We start from the raw sequence: 24665 nt of genomic DNA, 5'->3' as shown, positions 1-24665 counted from the left end.
TGCAGCCTCAACCTCCCTGGATCAAGCAATCCTCCCACCTCAGCCCGTTGAGTAGCTGGGACTACAGGCACGCACCACCATACCTGGCTCATTTTTTTACTCTTTGTAGACATGGAGTCTCACTGTGTTGCCCAGGCTGGTCTTGAACTCCTAGGTTCAAACAATCCTCCCACCTTGGCCTCCCAAAGTGTTGGGATTAAAAGCGTGAGCCACTGTACCTGGCCTCTCATTTTGAATAATAAAAATAAAACTGACAGATTCATACACTCTAAGCGTGAATCTTAGACTTTCTGCCTCTAAAAATCTGTGTAGTGTTTGCAAAACACTTGCAAAAATACATAACATCTTTTAGTGTTTTTCCATCGCTCACAAAATTCAGTTCATAAAAAACTGCTCCCAGAGTGTTTGGTATTAAGCAGTTTAGGATTCTAAGTCTGATGGGGTCATTTTGAGACTGTATTTGATTCCAATCTTCCCAGCCAAGACAATTCTATTTGTACCAATGTCTTAGATAAGGAGTAAAAAGCATTTCTTGAGGCTGGTTGCGGTGGCTCACGCCTGTAATCCCAACACTTTGGGAGACCAAGGCAGGAGACTTGCTTGAGATCAGAAGTTTGAGCCCCGCCTGGGCAACGTAGCAAAACCCCATCTCTATAAAAATGTTCGGAAAAATTAGCTGCAGCTGGGCGCAGTGGTTCAAACCTATAATCCCAGCACTTTGGGAGACCGAGGCGAGCAGATCACTTGAGACCAGGAGTTTGAGACCAGCCTGGCCAACATGACAAAACTCTGTCTCTACTAAAAATACAAAAATTAGCCAGGCGTGGTGGCGCACACCTGTAATCCCAGCTACTGGGAGGCTGAGGCACGAGAATTGCTTGAACCCGGGAAGTGGAGATTGCAGTGAGCTGAGATCACCCCCACTGCACTCTAGCCTGGGTGACAGAGCAACACTCTGTCTCAAAAATAAATAAACGTAAAAGAAAAAATAAAAATTAGCTGGACCTAGTGGCACATGCCTGGAATCCCAGCTACTCAGGAGGCTGAAGTCGGGGGCTGAGGTGGCTATGATCATGCCACTGCATTCCAGCCTGAATAACAGAGTGAGACCCTGTCTCAAGATTAGCTGGGCATGGTGGCATGCACCAGTGATTCCAGTTACGCTCAGAGCTGAGGCATGAACATCATTTGAGCCTGGGAGGCGGAGGTTGCTGTGATCTGAGATCGCACTACTGTACTCCAGCCTCGGTGACTGAGTGAGACTCTGTCTCCCCTCCCCATCCAGCACCCCCGCCCCCCCCGCCCCCGGCAAAAAAAAAAATAAAAAAAGACATTTCTTTAGTCTCTGGAATCTCACCGTTGCATGCTAAAGTATGGACACTGGGGCCCAGCAGTGAGAAACTAATCCTCGTCTCTTTTGGAGTCCCCGTCCTGCCTTGACCCGGCTCTGTCTCCTCCTTTCTTCTTTGAAGAAAATCCAAGCACAGAGGAACTTAAGAGAAGCCCTGTAGTACCATATTACTGCGTGCGCACTGGTTCCAGTGGCGAATTCTGGCCAAGTCCACCTGGAACGCTCACTGGCCTCAGCTAGGTTGGCCAAAGCAGCCTCAGATCCAATCAGGCCACAGAGTTTCCGACCTTGAGCAGCGCTCCCCAACTAAGTGCCAGTTCTTTCATCAGTCGAATGAGACAATGGGACCTGGATCCATTCAACCAGTGCTTCTCAAACTGTCTGTGGTGGAAGACCAGGGGTTTTCGAGGGGTTTAAAAAAAATGTCCAGTCCCTCACAAACCATACATTTGTATGATATAATAAAAATGAATTAGCAGAAGAAGAATTTTCAAAGCATATAAAATATAAGTCAAAATTTCTTATTATAAGATGCAACCGGCATGAAATAGATCTGTCAAACTGCCATGAACATTTCTAAATGCTTACTCTTAACTTCTCATCTTATCGTGGACAAGGGGATCTCGAGCAGCATGTGGGGCGGCCCCTGTGGGGACCCCACTTTTGTCATGGGCCATGTGACATCCCAAGGGCATGTCACACACTTAAGATGCCCCTCTCCTTTCATTGGGACCGTAAGCAGCAAGTGGGGTCCTTCTACCCTCCTCCACCCGAGACCCTGTGGGAGCCCATTCAGCTCTCACTCACTGAGGGAATGGGGTAAGGTGAAGGGCAGCTGTTTGCTCCAAATGTCTAGTTCTGATCTGGTCTGGTGGCCTGTGGGAGGAAATTGCTAGAGACGTGGCTGGATGAGGAGCCACCCTCTTGAAAGCTCCACCCTGAGAAAACCGGGGTTCAAAGTAAGAATTCCAGCTATTATTACTGGGCAGGAAGAACCCTATTTCTGCAATAATAAGGATATAGAGAAAATGCATGTCGGAGCTGGAAGCCACCAAGCAAATTCTGGACCTATCTCGTGGTTCTTTCGTGAAGAACTGAGACTATGAAACATCAGCTCTCTTGCTCATGATCAGTGTAGCTATCAGAGGCAGAGCCGGAACTGAACCCCTGGTCCTTCTCTAAGGGTCATCCCACTGGTACCAAAGAGTTCTCTTCATTTGGTTGGAAGAGGTTTTTGGGTGGGGTTCACCACAGTGGGCCTTGAAGAGTCTTGTTCTCTTTCTCCACTCAGCCCAGATCTGTCAGTGGGAGAATGAATAAGGGCCTCTTCATACGTAGCATGGAATGCTAATGCCCGAGTCAGCCAAGACGCATGGTTTGGAGCCTGTCACTCTAACCCATTACTTATTGGCTAATGTGATTTTAACTAGACTTCGCTGTTTGGCTGAGAGAGCTTGCTGCATCCGGACTGAGCCAACTGGGTGGCCACTTTTCCCTTGCCTGTGTAGCGCACCCCATCTGCCTCACACAGCAGGCTCCTGCAGTGGATGCCCAAGACTGACCCCTTGAAAATGGATGTCCAGCTGTTTAAACAGCTGCCTGCCAACCCTCTTGAGTCATAACCTCATAATTTTTCTGAGGCCCAAGAAGGTGTCTCCCAGCCAGCTGTAAGCTTACCTTTCCTTACTGTGGGCTTTGAACCCCAGGAAATCTGGGGATTCTGTTGTCACCAAGCATGTGCTGAGTGTCCGCTGTGTTCCGGGCACATCCCGGGAAGTTGACCATGCATTGCTGGACGTGTTAAATACATACAATTTTATTTGTCAGTTATACCTCAGTAAAGCCTGGGAATGGGGAGAATAGAGAATCAGCTCTAATTCTCACAATGTGTTAGCAGTGATGCCTTCCATTTTTTTCAAATGGGGAAATTGAGACTCAGAAGTTAAGTAAGCTGCCCTTGTAGTACGTGGAAGAAATGTGGAGAGACTTTTGGCAAAGGATCCAAAAATGTAAGCCTTATTTCCTCCTCTCTTTCTCTCTCTAGGATACCATCAGAATGGAGTCATCAGAAACCAGTTCGTGCCACATCCCGATGCTCCTGGAAGCCAGAGGGCCAGTCAGAAAAGCCTGTACACCTCCATGGCCCGCCCGCCCTTGCCACAGCAGCAGTCTACTGGTTCAGACCGAGTGTCACAGACGCCAGAGAGCCTGGATTTCCTCAAGGTCCCGGACCAGGGAGCTGCAGGGTAAGATTCTCACATCCCGTGGATGAAGCTGGCAAGCTCCATCTCCATCATTCAGAACAAGGGTTCACAGGTTCCTGGGGGCTGTCAGTACAGGATTCTAAAGTTCAGTTTTCCACCTCAGTGCTGTATTCCGGGAGCCAAGGCTGTGGGGCTGTGGCTGGTATTTCTAAAGGTACAGCCACATTAATAGCAGACAGCTCATTTCATTCTCCAGAGAAGGCTTAGCTTGGAAACATCAGAAGATGGGTGCCCTTTGGCCCCAGATACAGTTACTCTGCGACCTCTTTGTTTTTCTTGCATGGTTGAGGAATAAGGGAGCTTTTGATTTGTGTCTGTGCCTGCAGTTGCATAAATACAACAGCTTTAAGAGTCTTCAGCAACATTAAGAATAACATCCCAGTGTTCTATATGATGTTTGTTGAAGAATATGAGTTTTTGTGGCTTTAGAGTGACAGCCTCTCTGCCTTTCTAGAATATAAATAAAGAGTGGTGAAGAGAACCCAGGCTTTTTAGCCGGAGGAAGTGAAGATGCCTGAAGCTCTGTGTAGATATTAGAAGAGCTATCAGTTTTAAAAGGGGGTTAAGACATGTCCTGTGGAGTCACAGGGATGGAACTAGCGCCAGCTGAAAACCAGTTAGTGAACTCGGCCAGGAGGTAGATTTTGGCTCCATTAAAGGAAGAACGTTGTAGCAACCCAAATATGAGTTGCCCTCGCATGTAAAGAGCATTTTGTCCCTGGGAGCATCCAGGCACCGGCTGGATGGCAATCACCAGGCAGGAGTGTTCAGAGTAGTGTTGTCAAATGTCAGATAAGGGGAAGAGAGGTCTCTCTAACACTGGACCTGCTGCTTACCCTCTAGTTTCCTTGTCTAAGCACTAATGTAATGCCATCAAGCTTGCAGGGTCATCGGGAGGACTAGAAATAATATACATAAAATCTCTAGCATGGTACTTGGCTGGCAGGAGTCTACTCACATAACGCTAGCTTGAGGGTGGTGATGACGGTGACAGAGTGATGATGATGAGGACCCCCGTCGCTTCATGGAGGATGAACTAGAGACTTGTAAGGAATCTTCCAGCTCTGCACGACTCTCCGTGGTGGAGTGGCTCTGTCTGCTAAAGCCAGTAACGGCCTGCTCCCGCCCACTCTCTCTTCTCTTCCCCTCTCTCAGGCCCACTTCCACTTTCCACTCTCTCCTGTCTCTAGCACCATGGAGAAGTTTCAAATGAGGATCAGGAGGTATGAATGCAAAACAGACCTGTGCAGGAAGAGAAGCAGCAGCTCCTTCCTCTGAGGGGGGCAGCCATCCATCCACCTTTTTGTTTGTTGGTTGGTTGCTTTGTTTTTTGAGACAGGGTCTCGCTCTGTTGCCCAGGCTGCAGTGCAGTGGCACAGTCTTGGCTCACTGCAGCCTCCTCCTCCCGGGTTCAAGTGATTCTCCTGCCTCAGCCTCCTGAGTAGATGGGATTATAGGTACCCAGCACCACGCCCAACTAATTTTTTTTTTCTTTTTTTGATACGGAGTCTCCCTCTGTTGCCAGGCTGGAGTGCAGTGGCATGATCTCGGCTCACTGCAGTCTCCGCCTCCTGGGTTCATGCGATTCCCCTGCCTCAGCCTCCCAAGTAGCCAGGACTACAGGCACGTGCCACCACACCCACCTAATTATTTTATTTTATTTTTTGTATTTTAGTAGAGACAGGGTTTCACTGTGTTGGCCAGGATGGTCTTGATTTCCTGACCTCGTGATCCACCCACCTCAGCCTCCCAAAGTGCTAGGATTACAGATGTGAGCCACCGCACCCAGCCTAATTTTTTTATTTTTAGTAGTGACAGGGTTTCGCCATGTTGGCCAGGCTGGTCTCGAACTCCTGACTTCAAGTAATCCACTCACGTCGGCCTTCCAAAGTGCTGGGATTACAGGCATGAGCCACCGTGCCTGGCCCATTAACCCTTATGCCCTATTTGCCCTATTATTTGATGTTTTTCCTGCCTTAGCAGCTTCCTTCTAAAGACCACAAAGCTCTTAGGAAGTTTACCATGTTCTCTCCTAGCGTTCCTTTTCCCCTGGCAAGTCTTACCTCACTTCATTTGGGCTACAAATATGAAAGCACCTTAGTTGGTTTTTGTTTTGTTTTGTTTTTTTGTTTTGTTTTGTTTTGTTTTTGAGACAGAGTCTTATTCTGTTGCCAGGCTGCAGTGTAGTGGTGCGATCTCGGCTCACTGAAACCTCCATGTCCTGGGTTCAAGTGACTGTCCTGCCTCAGCCTCCTGAGTAGCTGGAACTACAGGCACCCGCCACTACACCCAGCTAATTTTTTTGTATTTTTTGTTGAGACGGGGTTTCACCATGTTGGCCAGGATGGTCTTGATCTCTTGATCTCGTGATCTGCCTGCCTTGTCCTCCCAAAGTAGCTGGGATTACAGGCGTGAGCCACGGCACCCAGCTGAAAGCACCTTAGTTTTATCACACAGACGGCCATCAGTAGAGTGGATGCCACCCTTATATAGACCTCGCTCTGCGTGTGTGTGTGTGTGTGTGTGTGTGTGTGTGTCTGTGTGTCTGTGTGTCTGTGTGTGTCTGTCTCCCTCTCCTCCTCCCTTCCACTACCCCCCACTCTTGGGTAAGTAGCTATATCCTAGCAGTTGTCATGACCATGGTTTACCTAATTGGCTTGGTCTAAACCAGTAGTTCTCAAACTCTAGTGTGCACTAGAATCACCTGGAAAGCTTGCTGGCCCACTTCCCGAGTTTCTGATTCTGTAGGTCTGGGGTAGGGCCTACGAATTTGCATTTCTACCATGTTCCCAGGTGATACTCTGATCCAGGGACCACATTTTGAAAACCATTAGTCTGAAGGCACCTGTGGTCTGATTGATAAAGCCAGGGAAGCCTCCATGTGAAGGTGAATTGCAAGGGTGCTGTTAGGCTCACAGGATTTTCGATCTCTAACCCAGACCTACACCTTTCAGGTGGGTGAGCATCACTAAGTCACCCCCCTAGGCCCAGTTTGATCCCTCAAAGTAGGCAGGGTATTAAAAGCAGTCAACAGAATGCACCAAATCTCTTAGCTCTGTCTGCTAGCTGCCTACTTACTTTGGTTTTGGCAAGCAAAACCATCTTTCCAGCCTACTTTGCAAGTTGCAGACTTGCACATCAGCCAGCTGGGAGCATCTGTCAGCCAAAAGTAGGCAATTTAGGAACACTGTGTCTTAACCAAGGCTGCTCCCTTCCAGCCCTCTGCCATTTGGTTCCCTATTTAAGTCTTATCGCACCCTTTGCCGCCTTCAGGCCTAAAGACTGGGTACACGTGGTGCTGTCTTGGAGGCTGGCCATGAGGCCGGAAGGAGAGGACACCTTCACACCTGTCTACTAGGCAGTAAGATTTCCTTGTATGTAAAACACGATTAGTAGGCACACTGTGTCTTAGCCAGCCTCCTCTTTGTAACCTTAAATCTGCTGTGCAAACGTTCCTTACAAAATAGTACCTTGGGCAAAGGGCTGAACCTTTTCTTAGTATTTATTTTCTAAGACACATAAAGGTGAAAATTAAAAGTGTCTAATGTGGCCAGAGACTTTGGATGTGGCATTTTATGGATCCCCATGGTTACCTAAATTTAACAGCTTCTTCGTGTTTGCCATAAAAACCTGAATTGCATTTATCCCACAGGAGGCTGTTGAAGCATGCAGGGAATTTTAGGATCCCAAGTTTGTACTTTTTCCATAAATATGAAAATTCCTATATACATCAAAGTTCTAAACAGTAACCTTGACTTTAACCAATCTTTTTAAAGGAGGATTTAAAAAGGAGGATTACTATGGTCTTTCTTTCCCGGCTTTCACATTCTAGGTTTCTCTTTCCTTCTTCTCTCATCCCTCAGTGCACTTTTTCTGTAATTTATTTTGGATCATGTAATATGGATAAAATCAAATGATGTAATTAGCACCTCAAGTTAATTCAGGCAAGTCTTTATCAGTTTATTTTAGGTTCAATCAGTTGTTTTGAAGAGAGCATGAAGATTTCACTAAATTAATTACCATCCCAACTGGATTCTTTACCCTTGCATTGCAGTATTTGTGCACATGGTAGCTATCATTATCATTCTCCTGGAAACACTGAGAGATCTGCAGTGGGAATCAGGATCTTGCCATCGATTAGTATAGCTTTTGAAAAGTCTAACTCAGGTCAAAGATCTTTCCTGATTCTCAAGGAAAGAGAAGAGGTTAGGCAAGAATCGTATAAACAGTTCATCCAGGCCGGGCGCGGTGGCTCACGCCTGTAATCCAGCACTTTGGGAGGCTGAGGTGGACGGAACACGAGGTCAGGAGATTGAGACCATCCTGGTTAACATGGTGAAACCCCATCTCTACTAAAAATACAAAAAATTAGCCAGGCATGGTGGCGGGCGCCTGTAGTCCCAGCTACTCGGGAGGCTGAGGCAGGAGAATGGCATGAAACTGGGAAGCGGAGCTTGCAGTGAGCCGAGATTGCACCACTGCACTCCAGCCTGGGCCACAGAGCGAGACTCCATCTCAAAAAAATACACACAACAGTTCATCCATCCACCTTTGTTCTGATCTCACTATCCAGTGTGTGTCGTAATTTTCCCTCCTATAACTGAAATGTACATAATCTATCTGCAGTTCATTCTTGGAAGCATTAAAACCCAGACTGGAAATGTCTGTTAACCTTTTTAATCCTGTGGTCCATTTTGTGGGAGGACAACTTCAGGAAATTTCAAGATACTCCAGAGATTAATCCAACTAGAAGTTGGAAAAACAGAAAAATCTTGCAGGTGCTCAGTGGTGGGGCTTCTGGGCATGCCACAAAGGAGGGGCCAACAGAAATAGTTAAATGCTGCCTCTGTGTCTCTTGTCAAGATCCTCCCAATGGAGTCATATTTTCAAGGGGCTTAAAATTTCCATCAAGTGTCCAACAGCAATATTTCTCAACCCATAATCTATGGGAGCAGCAGCCATATCCTGGACCGGGCAGACATGGTGCTGAGGAATTCCTGGCATCCATTTCCACATTTCCAGTAATGTTTATAGATTCAACCTTTTGGAACACAGCATATTTTTAAGAGCCAGTGGAATAAAATGCCATTATTTTCCTTCTTGGAATTTCAAGACATACATTTCACATCTGCAGAACAAAGAGGTGATATTCGAAAGCTTAATCCCAGCTCCGCCTGATAGACTAGGCACACCCACCCAGGAGGTATGGGAGCTACACAGAAATTCACAAAAGGTGGCATTTAGAGTGCAGAGAGCACAAGATTTGCAGCTATAAGAGCAGGATGTGAGTCCTGGTTTGTCCATTCATTCCTTTTTCTTTTATTCATCAATATTTACTGAGCCATGTGCTACCCCAGGCTTGTCACTTAATCTTTCTACTCCTTGGTGTCTTCACCTGTACAATAGGGATACTAATAATATAATAATTTTGAAAACCCACTCCTCAGAGTTTTCTTGAAGGTTAAGTAAGGGCTTTGTGTGCTATAAAGCACAGTGCTATTTGAAAGTTATTTTGTATTTGTCTCATTACTGTTATTCATTGGTTGGTCTCACAAGGAAATTTTAATGCTCTACCAGGGTTGAAAGGTGACATTCCCTGGCCCAGTGGCTTTATTCTCAAGAACTCAAATCTCTGGCCTGCCTAGAGCTGTGGATTCCATGAAGGTCTACACTTCAGGCATTGCTGGCTTTAATGCGGGGAATGGACAGCCTAGGGAAGCCAAAACAAGGAGACTAGACAGGGAGATGCCCGCCCCCAACACACACACACCCTTGGCAGCTGTGCCTGTTCTCCATGGGCACAGAGCATCAGCGGCACACAGTTCTGCAGTAACGGTAACAGACACTAGACATTAGAGCCTCATTTGGACGATTTGAAGAAGGAAAGTCACAAACTCCTTCCGGCTCTGCACTATTCCACAGTCTCTCTCTCTCTCTCTCTCTTTTTTTTTTTTTGACAGAGTCTCACTCTGTCACTGAGGCTGGAGTGCAATGGTGCGATCCTGGCTCACTGCAGCTCAACATTTGCCTCCCACGTTCAAGTGATTCACATGCCTCAACCTCCCAAGTAGCTGGGATTACAGGCATGAGCCACCATGCCTGGCTAATTTTTAGTAGGGACAGGGTTTTGCCATGTTGGCCAGGCTGGTCTCGAACTCCTGGCCTCTACAGTCTCTTTCTAACTAAACATCTATCTCAGCTGCAGTCATCATAACAATGAACATCCCGTGGAAAGGATGGACATTGCCAGGGCAGAGGGAATTAACTAGCCCTCAGTTGAGTTTTGATGTCATTTGGGGTTTTGTTTCCTTGTGGACTTTTGGCACCTTGTGAGATTCGGCAGCCATCCGTGAGGACTCAAATGTCAGCTGACATCCTAATGTCTTGGGGCAAATAGATCAGTTGTTTCTTCTCTGGTCAGTAATACAGGACTCCTGCAGTGCAAGTTTTCACAAAGCAAACTGGATGTAGTGTGCTTAATTCATCAGGAAATGTTATTTGCTTCTGGGTTATAATGTGATTGTCCTACTCAGAAGAAAGAACCTGGTGCAAAAAAAAGTTGCTGTAGGTCAGCTTTTTCATGTAGTTATTTATGTTAATTGGTAATAGACACATAAAGTGATGTGTACAAATTACCCTAAAATAAGAAAACTAAATTGCATTGTACAAAATTACATATAATGAAACACTGGATTTGCTTAGTAATATATAATTTTTTAACCATATACTAACATGTATATTATATATATAAACAATATATATTATATATAATGAGCCTTTATTATTGAAATGTCAAAAGGAAAAATATTGTTGAGTCTGAAATCTTGCTGCAACTCCCCGTTATCTAGCTGGGGACAGTGGCTCATGCCGTTAATCCCAGCACTTCAAGAGGCCAAGGCAGGAGGATCACTTGAGGTCAGGAGTTCGAGACCAGGCTGACCAACATGTGAAACCCTGTCTCTACTAAAAATACAAAAATTAGCCGGGCATGGTGGCAGGTGCCTGTAATCCCAGCTACTTGGGAGACTGAGGCATGAGAATCACTTGAACCCGGGAGGCAGAGGCTGCAGCGAGCTGAGATCATTCCACTGCACTCCAGCCAGGTGACAGAGTGAGGCTGTGTCTCAAAAAAAAAAAAAAATTATCTCAGTGAAATAATTATTTTTATAACACAATTTTCAATTCTGTGATGTTTATTAGAAATACAAATACTGTATCACAAAGTACCAGAACTACCAAAATTATCTAAATTCTACATAGCCATTATAAAACAAATGGGGGTAAATGGCTGTAGTCCCAGCACTCAGATGGTTAAAAGCAGGAGGATGGCCCAAGTCCAGGGGTTCAAGACTGCAGTGAGGTATGATCATGTCACTGTACCCCAGCCTGGGCATCATTGCAAGACCTTGTCTCTAAAAATACTAACAATAAGGAAATAATGAAACAAAAGTTGGCAAGGCATTTTTAGACATGAGTGAGCCTGTTTTGTTTTGAGGGCAGCATGAGGATGGTAGGATGGTAGTGTTCTGGTAAACAGTGGGCACTCCAGCGAGTAAAAGGCCTGAACTGTAACATTTACCAGTTTCTCGAGTAAAATTCTCTCCCCATGGCCAATTTCAAGCTACCAGTGTGACTACTGCTGAGTGCAGAGTTGGGAAAAGATGGGCAGTCTCACACCATTGTATAGTATTTCTACCACACATCAGCAATAGACTTTAATAACTTCAAATGCGTAGATAGAAGGAAAATAAGTAGACCAGGAGTGGTGGCTCACGCCTGTAATCCCAGCACTTTGGGAGGCCAAGGTGGGTGGATCACTTGAGGCCAGGAGTTTGAGACCAGCCTGGTCAACATGGTGAAACCCCGTTTCTACTAAAAATACAAAAATAAAAATAAAAATTAGCCGGGCTTCTTGGCACATGCTCGTAATCCCAGCTACTCGGGAGGCTGAGGCAGGAGAAACGCTTGAACCCGGGACGCAGAGGGTGCAGTGAGAAGTAGGAAGGGATAAATGATTAGCATTTATTGCCTTTGCTTTAATACAATTTCTTTGTTGTCAGTGATTTGATTTTTAATAATGGCCATGTTTGACAATTGGGTCATAAAATGCCTGAAAGTTCTATCAGCTCTCGCAAGTTGGACTGAGGCTGTTCTGGCATGGTGGGCATGCGGGTTTCATGTCCCCTGTAAGGGGCTTTGTAATCCCTTCCTCCTGGATTAACCAACTGCCTTGGCTGGGAGTTGGGGGCCTCCAGCCTCCTAGAAGACCTCATTAATCAAATTTCTGGCAGTTTCTTTGAAAGTCATTCCCGGCCAGGCGTAGTGGCTCATGCCTGTAATCCCAGCACTTTGGGAGGCCAAAGCAGGTGGATCACTTGAGGTCAGGAGTTCAAGACCAGCCTGACCAACATGGAGAAACCCCATCTCTAAAAAATACAAGATTAGCCGGGCATGGTGGCACATGCCTGTAATCCCAACTACTCGGGAGGCTGAGGCAGGAGAATTGCTTGAACCCAGGAGGCACAGGTTGCGGTGAGCTGAGATCGTACCACTACACTCCAGCCTGGGCAACAAGAAACTTTGTCTCAAAACAAAAAAAAAAAAGGAAGTCATTCTTCTCATTAATGACGCAGGATTGCCACCTAGTGACACAGAGGAGATTGCCTGGGTTTTCCAGGCTGTTGGAGTCTGGGAAAATGGCTGTTTCCACCGACTGTGTTCCACGACAGCTTCATGGCACAGATTTCCTGTGTTCCTCAGTGCTGTTCAGAGCTCTCTGTAAAACTTTCCTAGAATTAGGCCGGGCGCGGTGGCTCAAGCCTGTAATCCCAGCACTTTGGGAGGCCGAGACGGGCGGATCACGAGATCAGGAGATCGAGACCATCCTGGCTAACACGGTGAAACCCCGTCTCTAGCAAAAAATACAAAAAAAACTAGCCGGGCGAGGTGGCGGGCGCCTGTAGTCCCAGCTACTCGGGAGGCTGAGGCAGGAGAATGGCGTAAACCCGGGAGGCGGAGCTTGCAGTGAGCTGAGATCCGGCCACTGCACTCCAGCCCGGGCGACAGAGCGAGACTCCGTCTCAAAAAAAAAAAAAAAAAAAAAAAAAAAAAAACTTTCCTAGAATTAGAAAAAAGGCCTAGAACCGGGTGCAGTGGCTTACGCCTGTAATCCCAGCACTTCGGGAGGCCAAGGTAGGAGGATCACTTAGGCCCAGGAGTTCAAGACCAGCCTGGGCAACGTGGCAAAACTTCATGGCGAAAAATAAAGAGGCCGGGCGCAGTGGCCTACACCTGTAATCGCAGCACTTTGGGAGGCTGAGGCAGGCGGATCACTTGAGGTCAGGAGTTCGACACCAGTCTGGTCAACGTGGCGAAACCCCATCTCTACTAAAAATACAAAAATTAGATGGGCATGGTGGTGGGCGCCTGTAATCCCAGCTACTTGGGAGGCTGAGGCATGAGGATCACTTGAACCTGGGAGGCAGAGGTTGCAGTGAGCCGAGATCATGCCACTGCACTCCAGCCTGCATCATAGAGCGAGACTCAGTCTCAAAAAAAATAAAAATAAGTTAATAAATGGAAAAGAAAAAGGACCTAGGCCATTGCCTGAATCTGCTTAGGTTTTACAGATGCAGAGCTTGGCCTCAAACCCAGCACACAGACTCAAGCCCATGTCCCCCTCCTGCTACACACTGTCAGCATAGAGCTTGAGGCCCCATCTCAGGGGGAGTCAGCCTGATAGCCACACAGGTCACCGTCATGCTACAATTCACCCTGCTCTGGAGGAGCCGTGGGCTAGGGGAGGGTGTGGTGGGGGGTTCGCCAGAGTCTGGGGAAGAAGTGATGGAAATGATATCCAAGGCTGAGCAGGAGTTAGCAGTCCTGCCTGGGAAGTGGGGAGAGGCCAGGGGAGCGTAGCCAGACCAAGGAGGCAGAAAGGTTCCGTGTGGCTGCAGTGCCAGGAGCCTTAGGCATGGGCCACCATGGTGGCCAGTGGTGAAACCAGCAGGAAATTCCAGGAGCCTGCATCAGTCATCTCACAGGAGTGTCATGAGGGTGAAATGAAGCAGCATCTGTGAAAATGCCTAGCACAAGGCCTGGTCTAGTTGAGGGGAGTTTATCCAGACTTCACTCACCTACTGGCAGTTTCCCAGAAGACATCCTGTCTGCTCGCCCTCACAAGGGTGTAGCCATGTGCAGGCTGGCCAGGGAGAATGGCTCTCACTGTGGCTCGCTTTGGGAATATGCTGCCCCAGCAGAGCAGTTGTGCCCCTTTGTGATCACAAGAAAGAGCCAATGGTGGCAGCATCAGTGTTGCCCTTCCTAATGCAAAGTGCAGAGGTCCTCCCTCCTCCACCCACCTGCCCGCTCCTCCCGGCTGCCATCAAACAGTCCCCACTGTCCACACCCTGCTCCCCAGCAAATGTCCCATCTAAAGCTGCCCTGGCCTCCCCCACCTCTCACTTGTGGAGTACTAGGAACCCCATTCAGCCTGGTGATAAAGGGCCAGATGGCTTACATTGCCAGCACAGTAGCAGTTGCCCACAACCTGGACAATTAGGCCAGGTGTTGTCATGGGTCTACAGAGGACCCCAGATTCCCCGGGTAATTCCTGAGGTTTTACTTTGGCCAGTAGTCACGTATCCTGAGGAAGCAGCCTCTGATGCCTTGAGATCAAAGACCATGCAGTGGCCACACACACAGCTATTTGCGTGGTCCACCTGCATCCCCTTAGGTCTTGTTTATAATTTGGTATCTTATCACCAGAAAGAATCCGTTCAATCAGACTTATGATCTCTAGTTTAAAACAATGTAGATGCCTTTTTTTTTTTTTTTTTTCCTGATTACCCTGGCTAGAGTTTCCAGGATAATATTGGACAGAAGTGGTGAGTTCTGTTTTTATTCCTGATCTTATGGGGAGATTGTTGTGAGTTTCACCAGTAAATATGATGTAAACTTGAAGTATGTGGACAAGGGTCCTCTCCCCAACCAGGGCTCATGAAGAAAGGTAAGAAGGCACCAATGTGGCCTGAAGCAGGGAGTAAGGCTGGGGTGTGAGCAGGGGCCGCACCTGGCAGAGTCTGTAGGCGCCATGAAGGGTTTTGGTCCTTTTTCCAAGAGCAGAGAAAAGCTGTTAGAAAGATTTTCAGGTTGAGGATGGGGCGAACTAATAACAGCTGAGCTAGCATGAGGGTCAAGTGTCCTAGAAAGGAAACAACTGGCAAGGAAGACATGAAGGACAGAAACAAGTCTTAGTCAAAGCTGGAAGCAGGTGGGGCAGAACAAGTGAGTGATGCCCAGGGCAGGGAGGGTCTTACCTCTCAGGAGCCATCCGTCTTGTCTTACCCCGACCCCAGTGAGGGGAGTCCTTCAGCAGGAGGACCCCGTACCTAAGCCCCCGTATTTGGGCTCCAGAGACCTTGTCAATCTGCATTAAGGATGGCAGGATTTTTCCCCTGCACAAGACAGGACAAATTTCCATCTGTGGGTTCAATTGGCCCGCTGTGCCCATGGGTTCCACATCTGTGGATTCAACCAAACTTGGAATGAAAATATTTAGAAAAAGTACAGATAGCTGCCTCTGTAGTGAACATGTACAGACTTAAAAAAATTTTTTTTTTTTTTTTTTGAGACAGTCTTACTCTGTGGCCCAGGCTGGAGTGCAGTGGCGCAATCTCGGCTCACTGCAACCTCCGCCTCCTGGGTTCAAGTGATTCTCCTGCCTCAGCCTCCCAAGTAGCTGGGACTATAGGCGTGCACCACCACACCTGGCTAACTTCTGTACTTTTTGTAGAGACAGGGGTTTTGCCATGTTGGCCAGGCTGGTCTCGAATTCCTGACTTCAGGTGATCCACGTGCCTTGGTCTCCCAAGGTGCTGGGATTATAGGCGTGAGCCACCATGCCTACTCAGTCCTATATTTTTAAAAAAGCCTTTTTCTTGTCATTATTCCCTAAACAATACAGTATAACAGCTATTTACATAGCAATTATATTAAGTATTGTAAGTTAAATAGAGGTGATTTGACGCATACAGGAGGATGTGCATATGCACATTGTTTATATGCAGTTGTTACACTCTTTCATATGAGGGACGTGTCTGTGGAGTTTCATATCTGTGAGGAGTCCTGGAACCAGTCCCCCAGGGAGACAGGGACGACGGTTTTGGGGGTGTGTGCGTGCACATGTGTGCATCTGTGTCCTTCCACGTGCACTTCTAGCCCAGTTCTGTGGACTGCCAGGCTGGAGGCTTCCTGCCTCCCAGGGTGTTGTCATGCCCGCCCCCACCCCCTTTCATTCCTTGTTGCTGAGAAGTCACATGACATCTGGTATCCAGGCTGATGGCTCTTATTAACCAAATGCTGACACATCCCCAATATATAGGGTGCTTAATTTAAAACCTGCTTGCCTGGCCAACTTTCAGAGAAGCACGCACTTCTTGAACAGGGAATGGGGATTTCCAATAGGCACTAGGTAGAAAATGACTGATGTCACACTAAGAACCTACAAAATGCCTTTCCTCTGCACTAAGAGAGAAGTGCAGGGGGGTGGTGGTAAGAGGAGTGGAGCCTGAATAGCCTTGGGGATTGCTCCCTCCCATGTGGGGTGGTGGAAAAGCCCAGTCTCAGGGGAGCCCAGCCCCTCCTAGGGACAGTCCACCACCCTGCTGGCAGTCCGTGTCCCCCCCAGCCACCCCTTTGTGATCCAGGTTGTTCATCAGCACCCCATGAGCATCTGTCATCACAGGACCTGGGCAAGGCCAGCAGGCTGTGGCTCCTGAGAGCACAGCTCAAAACTGGGTGTGGTGGTTCTTTCCAGAACTCAGGCCCCAGAAAGCCCCTCCCTTTTCCTCCTTGCTCCTGTAGGTGTGAGTGATGTGCAGACCTAACAGCCAGTCCCACCATGTTGAGGTCCAGCCCAGCTTCTTTAGGGAGAAATCTTAAGTTTCTTTTGTAGGGAAATGAATATAGCCTTTACTTTGGTTTGTCCTTAAGCAAAGTGGAAAAAAAAGAAATGTTCTCCATGTTTCCATTTTCCTTTTTGTTTTTGCTAAATGCTTTTTATGAACATATTTAATAAATAAATGTTTCAGGTGTAGGTGTAAAGACCTCACTAAATAGGAACAAGTTGAACTTACATACCTTTGAAACGGTATATGAATGGTGACTGAAGGCAGCATAGTATATAGAAAGAATAACTTTAAAGCTAGAAGATCTGGATTAGGGTGAGAGCACTGGAGATATTTTTAATAATTATGACATTGGGGTGGAGGGAATGTCACTGGTATCCAGTGGGTAGAGGCCAGGGATTCTACAGGGCATAGGACAGCCTCCCTCACCCACCCCCATACACACACACACACACACACAACAGAGAATTCCTAGCCACAAATGTCAGTTGTGCAGATGTTGAGAAAGTGCTCTGGATAAACTCTTGTATAAGAATATTCACAGCAACATTTTTGGAGGGGCAAAGGGGAGCTCTGAGGGGTAATAATGAAAGAATGGGAAGGAGATCTGAGGAGTAATACTGATTGACAAAATGAGAGGGAAGTCTGTGGAGTAATAATGAGGGGGTGGGAGGAAAGATTGTGGAGTAATGAGAAGGGTGTGAGGGAAGTCTGCAGAGTAATGAGAGGGTCGAAGTGTGAGGAGTAATGAGGAATGGGAGGGAAGTCTGAGGAGTAATAATGAGAGGGTAGGAGGGACGTCTGTGGAGTAATAATGAGGGTTAGGAGGGATATCTGTGGAGTAATAATAAGGGGGTAGGAAGGATGTCTGCAGAGTAATAATGAGGGCTGGGAGGGAAGTCTGACAAATAATGAGACGGTGAGACGGAAGTCTGAGAAGTAATAATGAGGGGGTAGGAGGGATGTCTGCAGAGTAATGAGGGGGTAGGAGGGAAGTCTGAGGAGTAATAATCGGGGGTAGGATGGAAGTCTGAGGAGTAATAGGGGTTGGAGGGAAGTCTGAGGAGTAATAATGAGGGAGTAGGAGGGAAGTCTGCAGACAGAGTAATAATGAGGGGTGGGAGGTAAGTGTGAGGAGTAGTAATGAGGGGTTGAGAGGGAAGTCTTAGGAGGATGAGGGGGGTGGGAGGGAAGCCTGAGGAGTAATAATGAGGGGTGGGAGGTAAGTATGACGAGTAATAATGCAGAGTGGGAGGTAAGTGTGAGGAGTAATGAGGGGTGGGAGGTAAGTGTGAGGAGTAATAATGAGGGGTGGGAGGTAAGTGTGAGGAGTAATAATGAGGAGTGGGAGGTAAGTGTGAGGAGTAATGAGGGGTGGGAGGTAAGTGTGAGGAGTAATGAGGGGTGGGAGGTAAGTGTGAGGAGTAATGAGGGGTGGGAGGTAAGTGTGAGGAGTAATAATGAGGAGTGGGAGGTAAGTGTGAGGAGTAATAATGAGCGGTGGGAGGTAAGTGTGAGGAGTAATAATGAGAGGTTGGGAGGGAAGTCTGAGGAGGAATGAGGGGCTGGGAAGGAAGCCTGAGTAATAATGAGGGATCGGAGGGGAAGTCTGAGGAGTAATAATGAGGGATGGGAGTGAAGTCGAAGGAGTAATAATGAGCTGGTGGGAGGGAAGTCTCCGGAGTAATGAGGGTGGGTGGACAGATGGGATGGGAGTAGACAGGAGTGAGGTCTGAGGCATAATAAGGATATGAATGGGGAGCAAAGTCTCACGGCAGCATTTTTTACAATAGTGAAAACTGGAACCATCCCAAGTGACCATTCACAGTGCCCTGGAGAAGTAAACTGTGACACAGTCACTCGTGCAGTGGTGTAGTATCAGGCAGCGAGGATGAAGGAACTACAGCTGCAGGCATCAGCAGGGCACATGGTCCAGTTGTTGAGTGTGTGACCGTGGAATATGATGCCTTTCATACAGTTGATACAGTCGGACCACAGATATTGGTTAGGGGTATTTACATGTGTGGCGAACTGTAGAGATGAGCCAGAGGATCATGAATACAAACTGTAAGGTGGTGGTAATCTGGGGGGAATGCAGTGAAGGAGAGATGCCTACAGGCTTCTGTGGCACCTGCAAAAGTTCCATTTCCCAACTTGAGGAAGGAGGGACAGATACCTGAATGTTCCTGATTTAAATGTATGGGTATACTTTTGATACTTTTATATGGATATGTGTCTCCCACATTGCCTTCTATGCTGGGGACACAGTAACAGCAGCAGCTAAGGTTTTTAAGAGCTATGTGTGTTTGCAACAACCTTGTCAGAAAAATTACTTTTATTCCTCAAGTTTAAAGACTACGCCCTGGGCCATACGTTTTCTAAGGATGGATTTGAACTTGAACAGGCCATTGCCGGCCACCATGCTCCAAACCACCGCTCGGTGCTGCTGCCTCCTGTTGGGGCCCAGTCTCACCTGCTCCTCTCTCCCCACAGGGTCAGGAGACAAACGACCAGTAGGCCTCCCCCAGCAGGGGGCAGACCGAAGCCCCAGCCCAAGCCCAAGCCTCAGGTGCCACAGTGCAAGGCTTTGTATGCCTATGACGCTCAGGACACAGACGAACTCAGCTTTAATGCCAATGACATTATTGATATTATCAAAGAAGGTAAGTGTGTGGCCGGTTGGCTGGGACAGCCTCCCAAAGAGCACATGGTCACATTGCTGTAAGATCTAGTGTGAAGATGAAGAGAATTTATGAGCTCCTCAAACTGCAATTTGTAGAGGCAGATCCAGGCCTCAGGCTCAGTGTGATCAAGACACCAGCTGCTCTTTTAATGCTTCTTTCAGCTCTGCCCCCTTCTTTATATCCCCTCCCTTCTCAAGCTGTTTTTCTTCATGGTAGCAAAATGGCAGCAGCAATTCCAGGCCAACATACCAAACCATGTCTGAAATCTGCATCATCTCTGCAACTTCTTTTCTTAGCCATTGGACAAAAGTCCTGAGTTTTATTCTGATCAGACCAAATTAGTCATGTGTCCATCCCTGAACCAACTTCAGTAGCAAGACAAAGGCTGTACCCTGAGTGGATTAGAGCTGGTAGGGGCTGTCCCACCTACACTTCGTGGCTTCCTCATAATGAAAGTAGATGGTGTAGAAGCCAGGGAGACAACCTTCAATATCCATTAGTAAAGCAGTCCATGGGCTTGGCTGAGTGCTTTATTAATTTGGTAGATATCTTTTTACAACAAACTTCTTGATTTAAAGAACAAAGGGAAAACAATATGGATGGAGCCACATCACTTGAGCCCGTATAGGAGCAGTGTGTGTTTGGCTGGGGCAGAACAGACTTACTCATCTTCACTTTCACCACCTCTCTCCCCCTGCAGATCCTTCTGGCTGGTGGACGGGTCGACTACGAGGCAAGCAGGGCCTGTTCCCCAACAACTATGTGACCAAGATCTGAGGCGCCCATGACTCTGACGCATGGGGCAGAGGAGCTCCAGGCACAGACCAGGGGAGGAGATATTTAGGGGCTCCCCTTACAATCCACAATGAGCAACTGCTTCTCCAAGGCCTGGAGCTATTCTGGTACCTTCCCCATGGAGGACACTGAAAAGACTGGGTTGGGGACAGGGAGTATCACTCCGTAAGTGATCCTAAAAGGTAGCCTCTTCATAGGAACCCAGGAGGGCAAAACCACCATGCATTAAGATTTATTTATTGTATTTAAACCTGGTGAGAGGACAAGTGAGGTCTGCTCAGACCTTATAGGCTTCTATCAAAACAGCACCCGGCTTGCTCACCAGGCCTAGGGAATGGCTGTAGGCGGCCGCTGACAAGTGCCTTTAGTTGAAGAGCACATTTCTTTCATCTCTTTTGTCCGTACCTGATATACACATTCCTCTCTGCCACCTTCCCTCAGGGAGGACCCGCCCTCTGCAGACTGGGCTCAGCGTGAGCAGGCACTTCCCACGCACATGCCAAGGGCAAGCTGGCCTGCTGAGCCCAGGGGGACAGCGGGGCACTGGTTTACACTTTGCCAGGACCATCAGGGCCGCCAAGCAGGTCAGGGGCTGGGGGCTGGGGGCTGGGCTGCCAGCTTTGCTTTCTCTGGGTCTTCAGTTGGAATGTGGCTGGCCCATGTTGGTTTGTGTTTAAATGCTGTACTTATTACAAGAAGGATCTTTTTTCAAGCTGTACATTTATAAAAACAGATCATATACTGTATATATAAAAATCTTGAGATGGTAGAAACATGTATGAATGTACTAAGTAGTAGTCCACTGTACTCATTCATAAGGTAGGTTTTCTTACAAAACTCACACCAGGTACTTACAGATGTGCCCTGCTCTTTTCCAATTACGGAATGTCATTGCTTTCTAGCTCAGTCCCTGCAGACTCTTCTCAACTCTTTCCCTATAGGAAACTTCCTCCGCATCCCGCCCCCACCTCCTAAATAAATAAAGGAATCCGCGAACACCTTCTTCTTTCATGACATTTGTTATGGGTTGAATTGTGCGCCTCCAAAGAAGATGTTAAAGTCCCAGCCACCAGTACCTCAGAATATGACCTTATTTGGAAATGGAGCCTTTACAGAGCAAACAAAATTAAAGTGAAGTCATTAGAGTGGGTCTTAATCCAATATAATGGTGTCCTGATGAAAAGGGGAAATTTGGTCACAGAGACCAACATGCAGAGGAAAGACCATGTGAACAGGCAGGGAGAAGACAGCCATTCACAAGCCCAGGAGAGAGGCCTGGAACAGATTCTCCCTCACAGCACTCACAAGGAACCAACCCTGCCCACCTTGGTCTTGGACTTCCAGCCTCCAGAACTGAGGCAATACATGTCACTGTTTAAGCCACTCAGTTTGGGGTACTTTGTTACAGCAGCCCTAACCAACTAAAACAGTGTTTTCTTGCCATAATAGTGAAAAGTCGGAAACTGTAATGCCCATCAATAATGGAATGGTTGTAAGTAGAGACTGCCATTTCTCTACCTCTCCTCCTCTGGTTGCCATGGCCATTCTTAAGCTACTGGGAACTTAGAGTTTGAGCAGCATACACCTTTGAGTCATTTCAGGATCCTCAAGTCCATGGGAAAAAATTACCAGGGCTTACATATAAGGAAAAAAAAATGGATCTAGATTTGAAATGAAGATACGGCATTTAATTCTCCTGTGTTTTACTTCAAGAACAGGGAGCAAACTCCATTCTGTAACAGTAACAAATAACGTTAAAAAGCTACTTCAGTTCCATGTTGTGACCAGAGGAAAGTAAAGCCATGATGTGGTGAAATGAGGAAAGGTAATCCTATTGACACTAATGATCTCTATATATTTTACAAAGTACTTTCACATTCATGGACTCCCCACAGTGGGACGAAGATACCATAAGAGCTAGGACCGAGGAGCATGCTGGGGTCCCCACAGCCACCAGCACTCAGGCTACTTTCTCAGGGCAGGAACACCAGGACCATCTTCCCTTGTTACAAGCCCCTGGCTGGCTGGGACAAGCCTTTGTTTTTCCTCCTGATTGGCATTTTACACTTGTGTATAACTGGGAACCGTCAGGCTCTAGGTGACAAAACTGGGACTGAGTGAAATCTCCCACGAGTAGCACGAACACCCTCATCCATGGAAATCACAGACCAAGCCCTTAGCACCTGCATCGTGTGCCCAGCCAGTGCCAGGCTCACGGAGATGCCCAACAAATGGTGCTGAAATAGGTGAGTGACCCATAGGGGAAGGAGACTTAGATCTGTGTAGAGATGCTGAAATGCTGACACTATTAAGAAAAGTTTGGAGAAATAGTGGTTTATCTTAAACTTATTTGTATATATGTAGAAATTCAACATGGGGACTATCAGAAAAATGCCTTTTTTCCCCTTTAGGGTCTTTAAGACACTAACCTGGGTTTCCTCTAGTCTCTGGATCTAGCCTGGCCTGCATTTTGTTCACTGTGCAGTTAAGTAAATATGACCACTTCAGGAGTCACTTACCAGGAAAGAACATACAGAACGGGGCCACCCCCACTTTCTGGAACTTGCCATCCTGTTTGAAATAAGGGGTGTTGATGTGCACACACAGCAACATGGAGAGCAGTATCAAACACAATGTAAAAATGTGATACCCCTTCAACCAAAGGTTTCAGGTAACCGTGAACTAAATGAGAAGGCCTGACTGTGTACCCTAGGGCAGAGGTGTTCGAGCTTTAGTGGTAGATGAGAGAGAGACAGAGGTGTATATAAGGGTGGCATCCACTCTATTGATGGCCATCTGTGAGACAGAGGCTGATCTCAAATTCCTGGGCTTAAACAATCCTGCCTCAGCCTCCCAAAGTGCTGGCATTATGGGCATGAGCCACCGCACCTGGCCAACTGGCTTCTTAAAGACATGCAAAAGGACCATCTCTTCCACAGTGTTTTTTTTTAGCAATACATAGACATGTGGAGAGGGCAAAGGGTGAAGCCTTCTTGAATAAGCTTGCTCCCTAACCATGAAGGGTGCCAACCCACTGACCTCCCAACATGGGGTCCCAGCCCACTGTAATCAAACCTGACTCACCACTATTACCAAGTCCAGCCCAATGGAGGTGGAAAAGCATCGTGCAGTTTCCTTCTTAAAGGACCTGCCCTATGTGCACACCGTGTCCACCAATATTCTACTGGCCAGAGCTTAGTCATGTGGCCTCAACTCAAGGGGGCTGGTCTTTCCACTGAGCTGTCTCAGCAGCTTATCCAGAGCACCAGAATGAGAGCGGCCTCCTGCCAGGTGGAGCTGTTCACAAAAATGAGTGAGAGAAAATATGGATGTGCATCTATGAATTACAAACTCCATGGGCTTCCACAGAGCATGGCTTTTACATATCTAAATTCCCTCTCTTTGCGACTCCCTCCTGAACTCATCCCCAGACCCTCCCTGAGTGGAGCTGGTCACACTAAGTCTGCCTGTGCCTCTAATTGCTACCATTTCTTTTATAGGTGGTGTCCCAGTTAAGATTTCCCTGGCAGTAGAGCTGGATTCTGGTTTCCAGGGCAATCAACAGCAGAGCATGAATGGTGCTTCTCTGGTGGACGATTTAACTCTGTGTTTCTGGCATCCCTCACTTTTGTGATCAAAAGACCAGAGGAGCCATTCGGCAATTCTGCCCTCTTTCACTGTTTTGCTTTTCTCCCAGGGCCTGATTACAGTTCTTTCTGGATTTAGTAACGTGGTTTTATTCCTACCCACTAATCTTGATGCCTTTTTCCCTACTAGGCCATACTTTTCCACTCTGAGCACCCTTTCCAACCAGAAGCCTGGCTCAGTATGGTTCACTAGGTCGCCCAAGGTCACACAGTTCTTCCCTGGGGGAGCCACCATTGGAACTCTGAGTCAAAGGCCTATACTTTTTTATTCTGAGACAGCGCCTCACTCTGTCACCTAGACTGGAGAAAAGTAGAACAATCACACCTTACTGCAGTCTCAAACTCCAGGGCTCAAGCAGTCCAACCACCTCAGCCTCCCAAGTAGCTGGGACCACAGGTATGTGCCACCACACTCAGCTAATTTGTAGAGATGAGGTCTCCCTATGTTGCCCAGCTGGTCTTAAACCTCTGGGCTCAAGCAGTCTTCCCACCTTGGCCTCCCAAAATTCTGGGATTACAAGCATGAGCCACTGTGCCCGAAAGGCCTGTGCTTTTAATCATTTTCTCCAATTCAACAAATACTTAGTAATGTGATGGTCTATTGTGTTAGCCTTTCAACTGCCAATATCTTTCTCTCAAAAACATAAAAATATATTTTTTAAAAAGAAAAAAACTCATGCATAGAACTCAACAGCTAGAAACTTGTAAACTCCTTTAATGGGCCAGAGCTCCATCTAACAAATCTGAATCCTCTGATCCATCTCTTTCCAAGACCATTATTTTCCTTAAAATAATAACATCTATGTTCAAGTATCTTCTTTGTACTGGAAACTATACTAAGTGCTTGGCATGCTTTATTTAGCACAACCCTATGAGGTAGACACTCTTAGCCCCACTTCACAGGTACAGAAACTAAAGTATAGAGGTCACAACTACTTAGAATCAAACTCAAAGCACCCACGTTCAGAGTTAGTGCTCTTCTATACTATGAATCCATATCCCATTTTTAATTTCCG

The 24665-nt window shown here is 47.1% G+C and overlaps 1 protein-coding gene across 1 annotated transcript in view; it reads left to right on the top strand.

The window, feature by feature from the left end:
- MYO1E (myosin IE) overlaps positions 1–21147 on the top strand; it is a 240180-nt gene extending 219033 nt beyond the window's left edge. Inside the window, exons 26-28 of the mRNA XM_025389516.1 lie at positions 3396–3597; positions 19017–19186; positions 19908–21147. Coding sequence (XP_025245301.1) covers positions 3396–3597; positions 19017–19186; positions 19908–19984 — 449 coding nt within the window. The 3' untranslated portion in view covers positions 19985–21147. The remainder of the gene's footprint in view (positions 1–3395; positions 3598–19016; positions 19187–19907) is intronic.
- Positions 21148–24665: the final 3518 nt, after the last annotated feature.

The sequence above is a fragment of the Theropithecus gelada genome, chromosome 7a (assembly GCF_003255815.1).
Source record: "Theropithecus gelada isolate Dixy chromosome 7a, Tgel_1.0, whole genome shotgun sequence".
Taxonomy (NCBI): Eukaryota; Metazoa; Chordata; class Mammalia; order Primates; family Cercopithecidae; genus Theropithecus; species Theropithecus gelada.
This window is presented reverse-complemented; position numbering and strand designations above follow the sequence as displayed.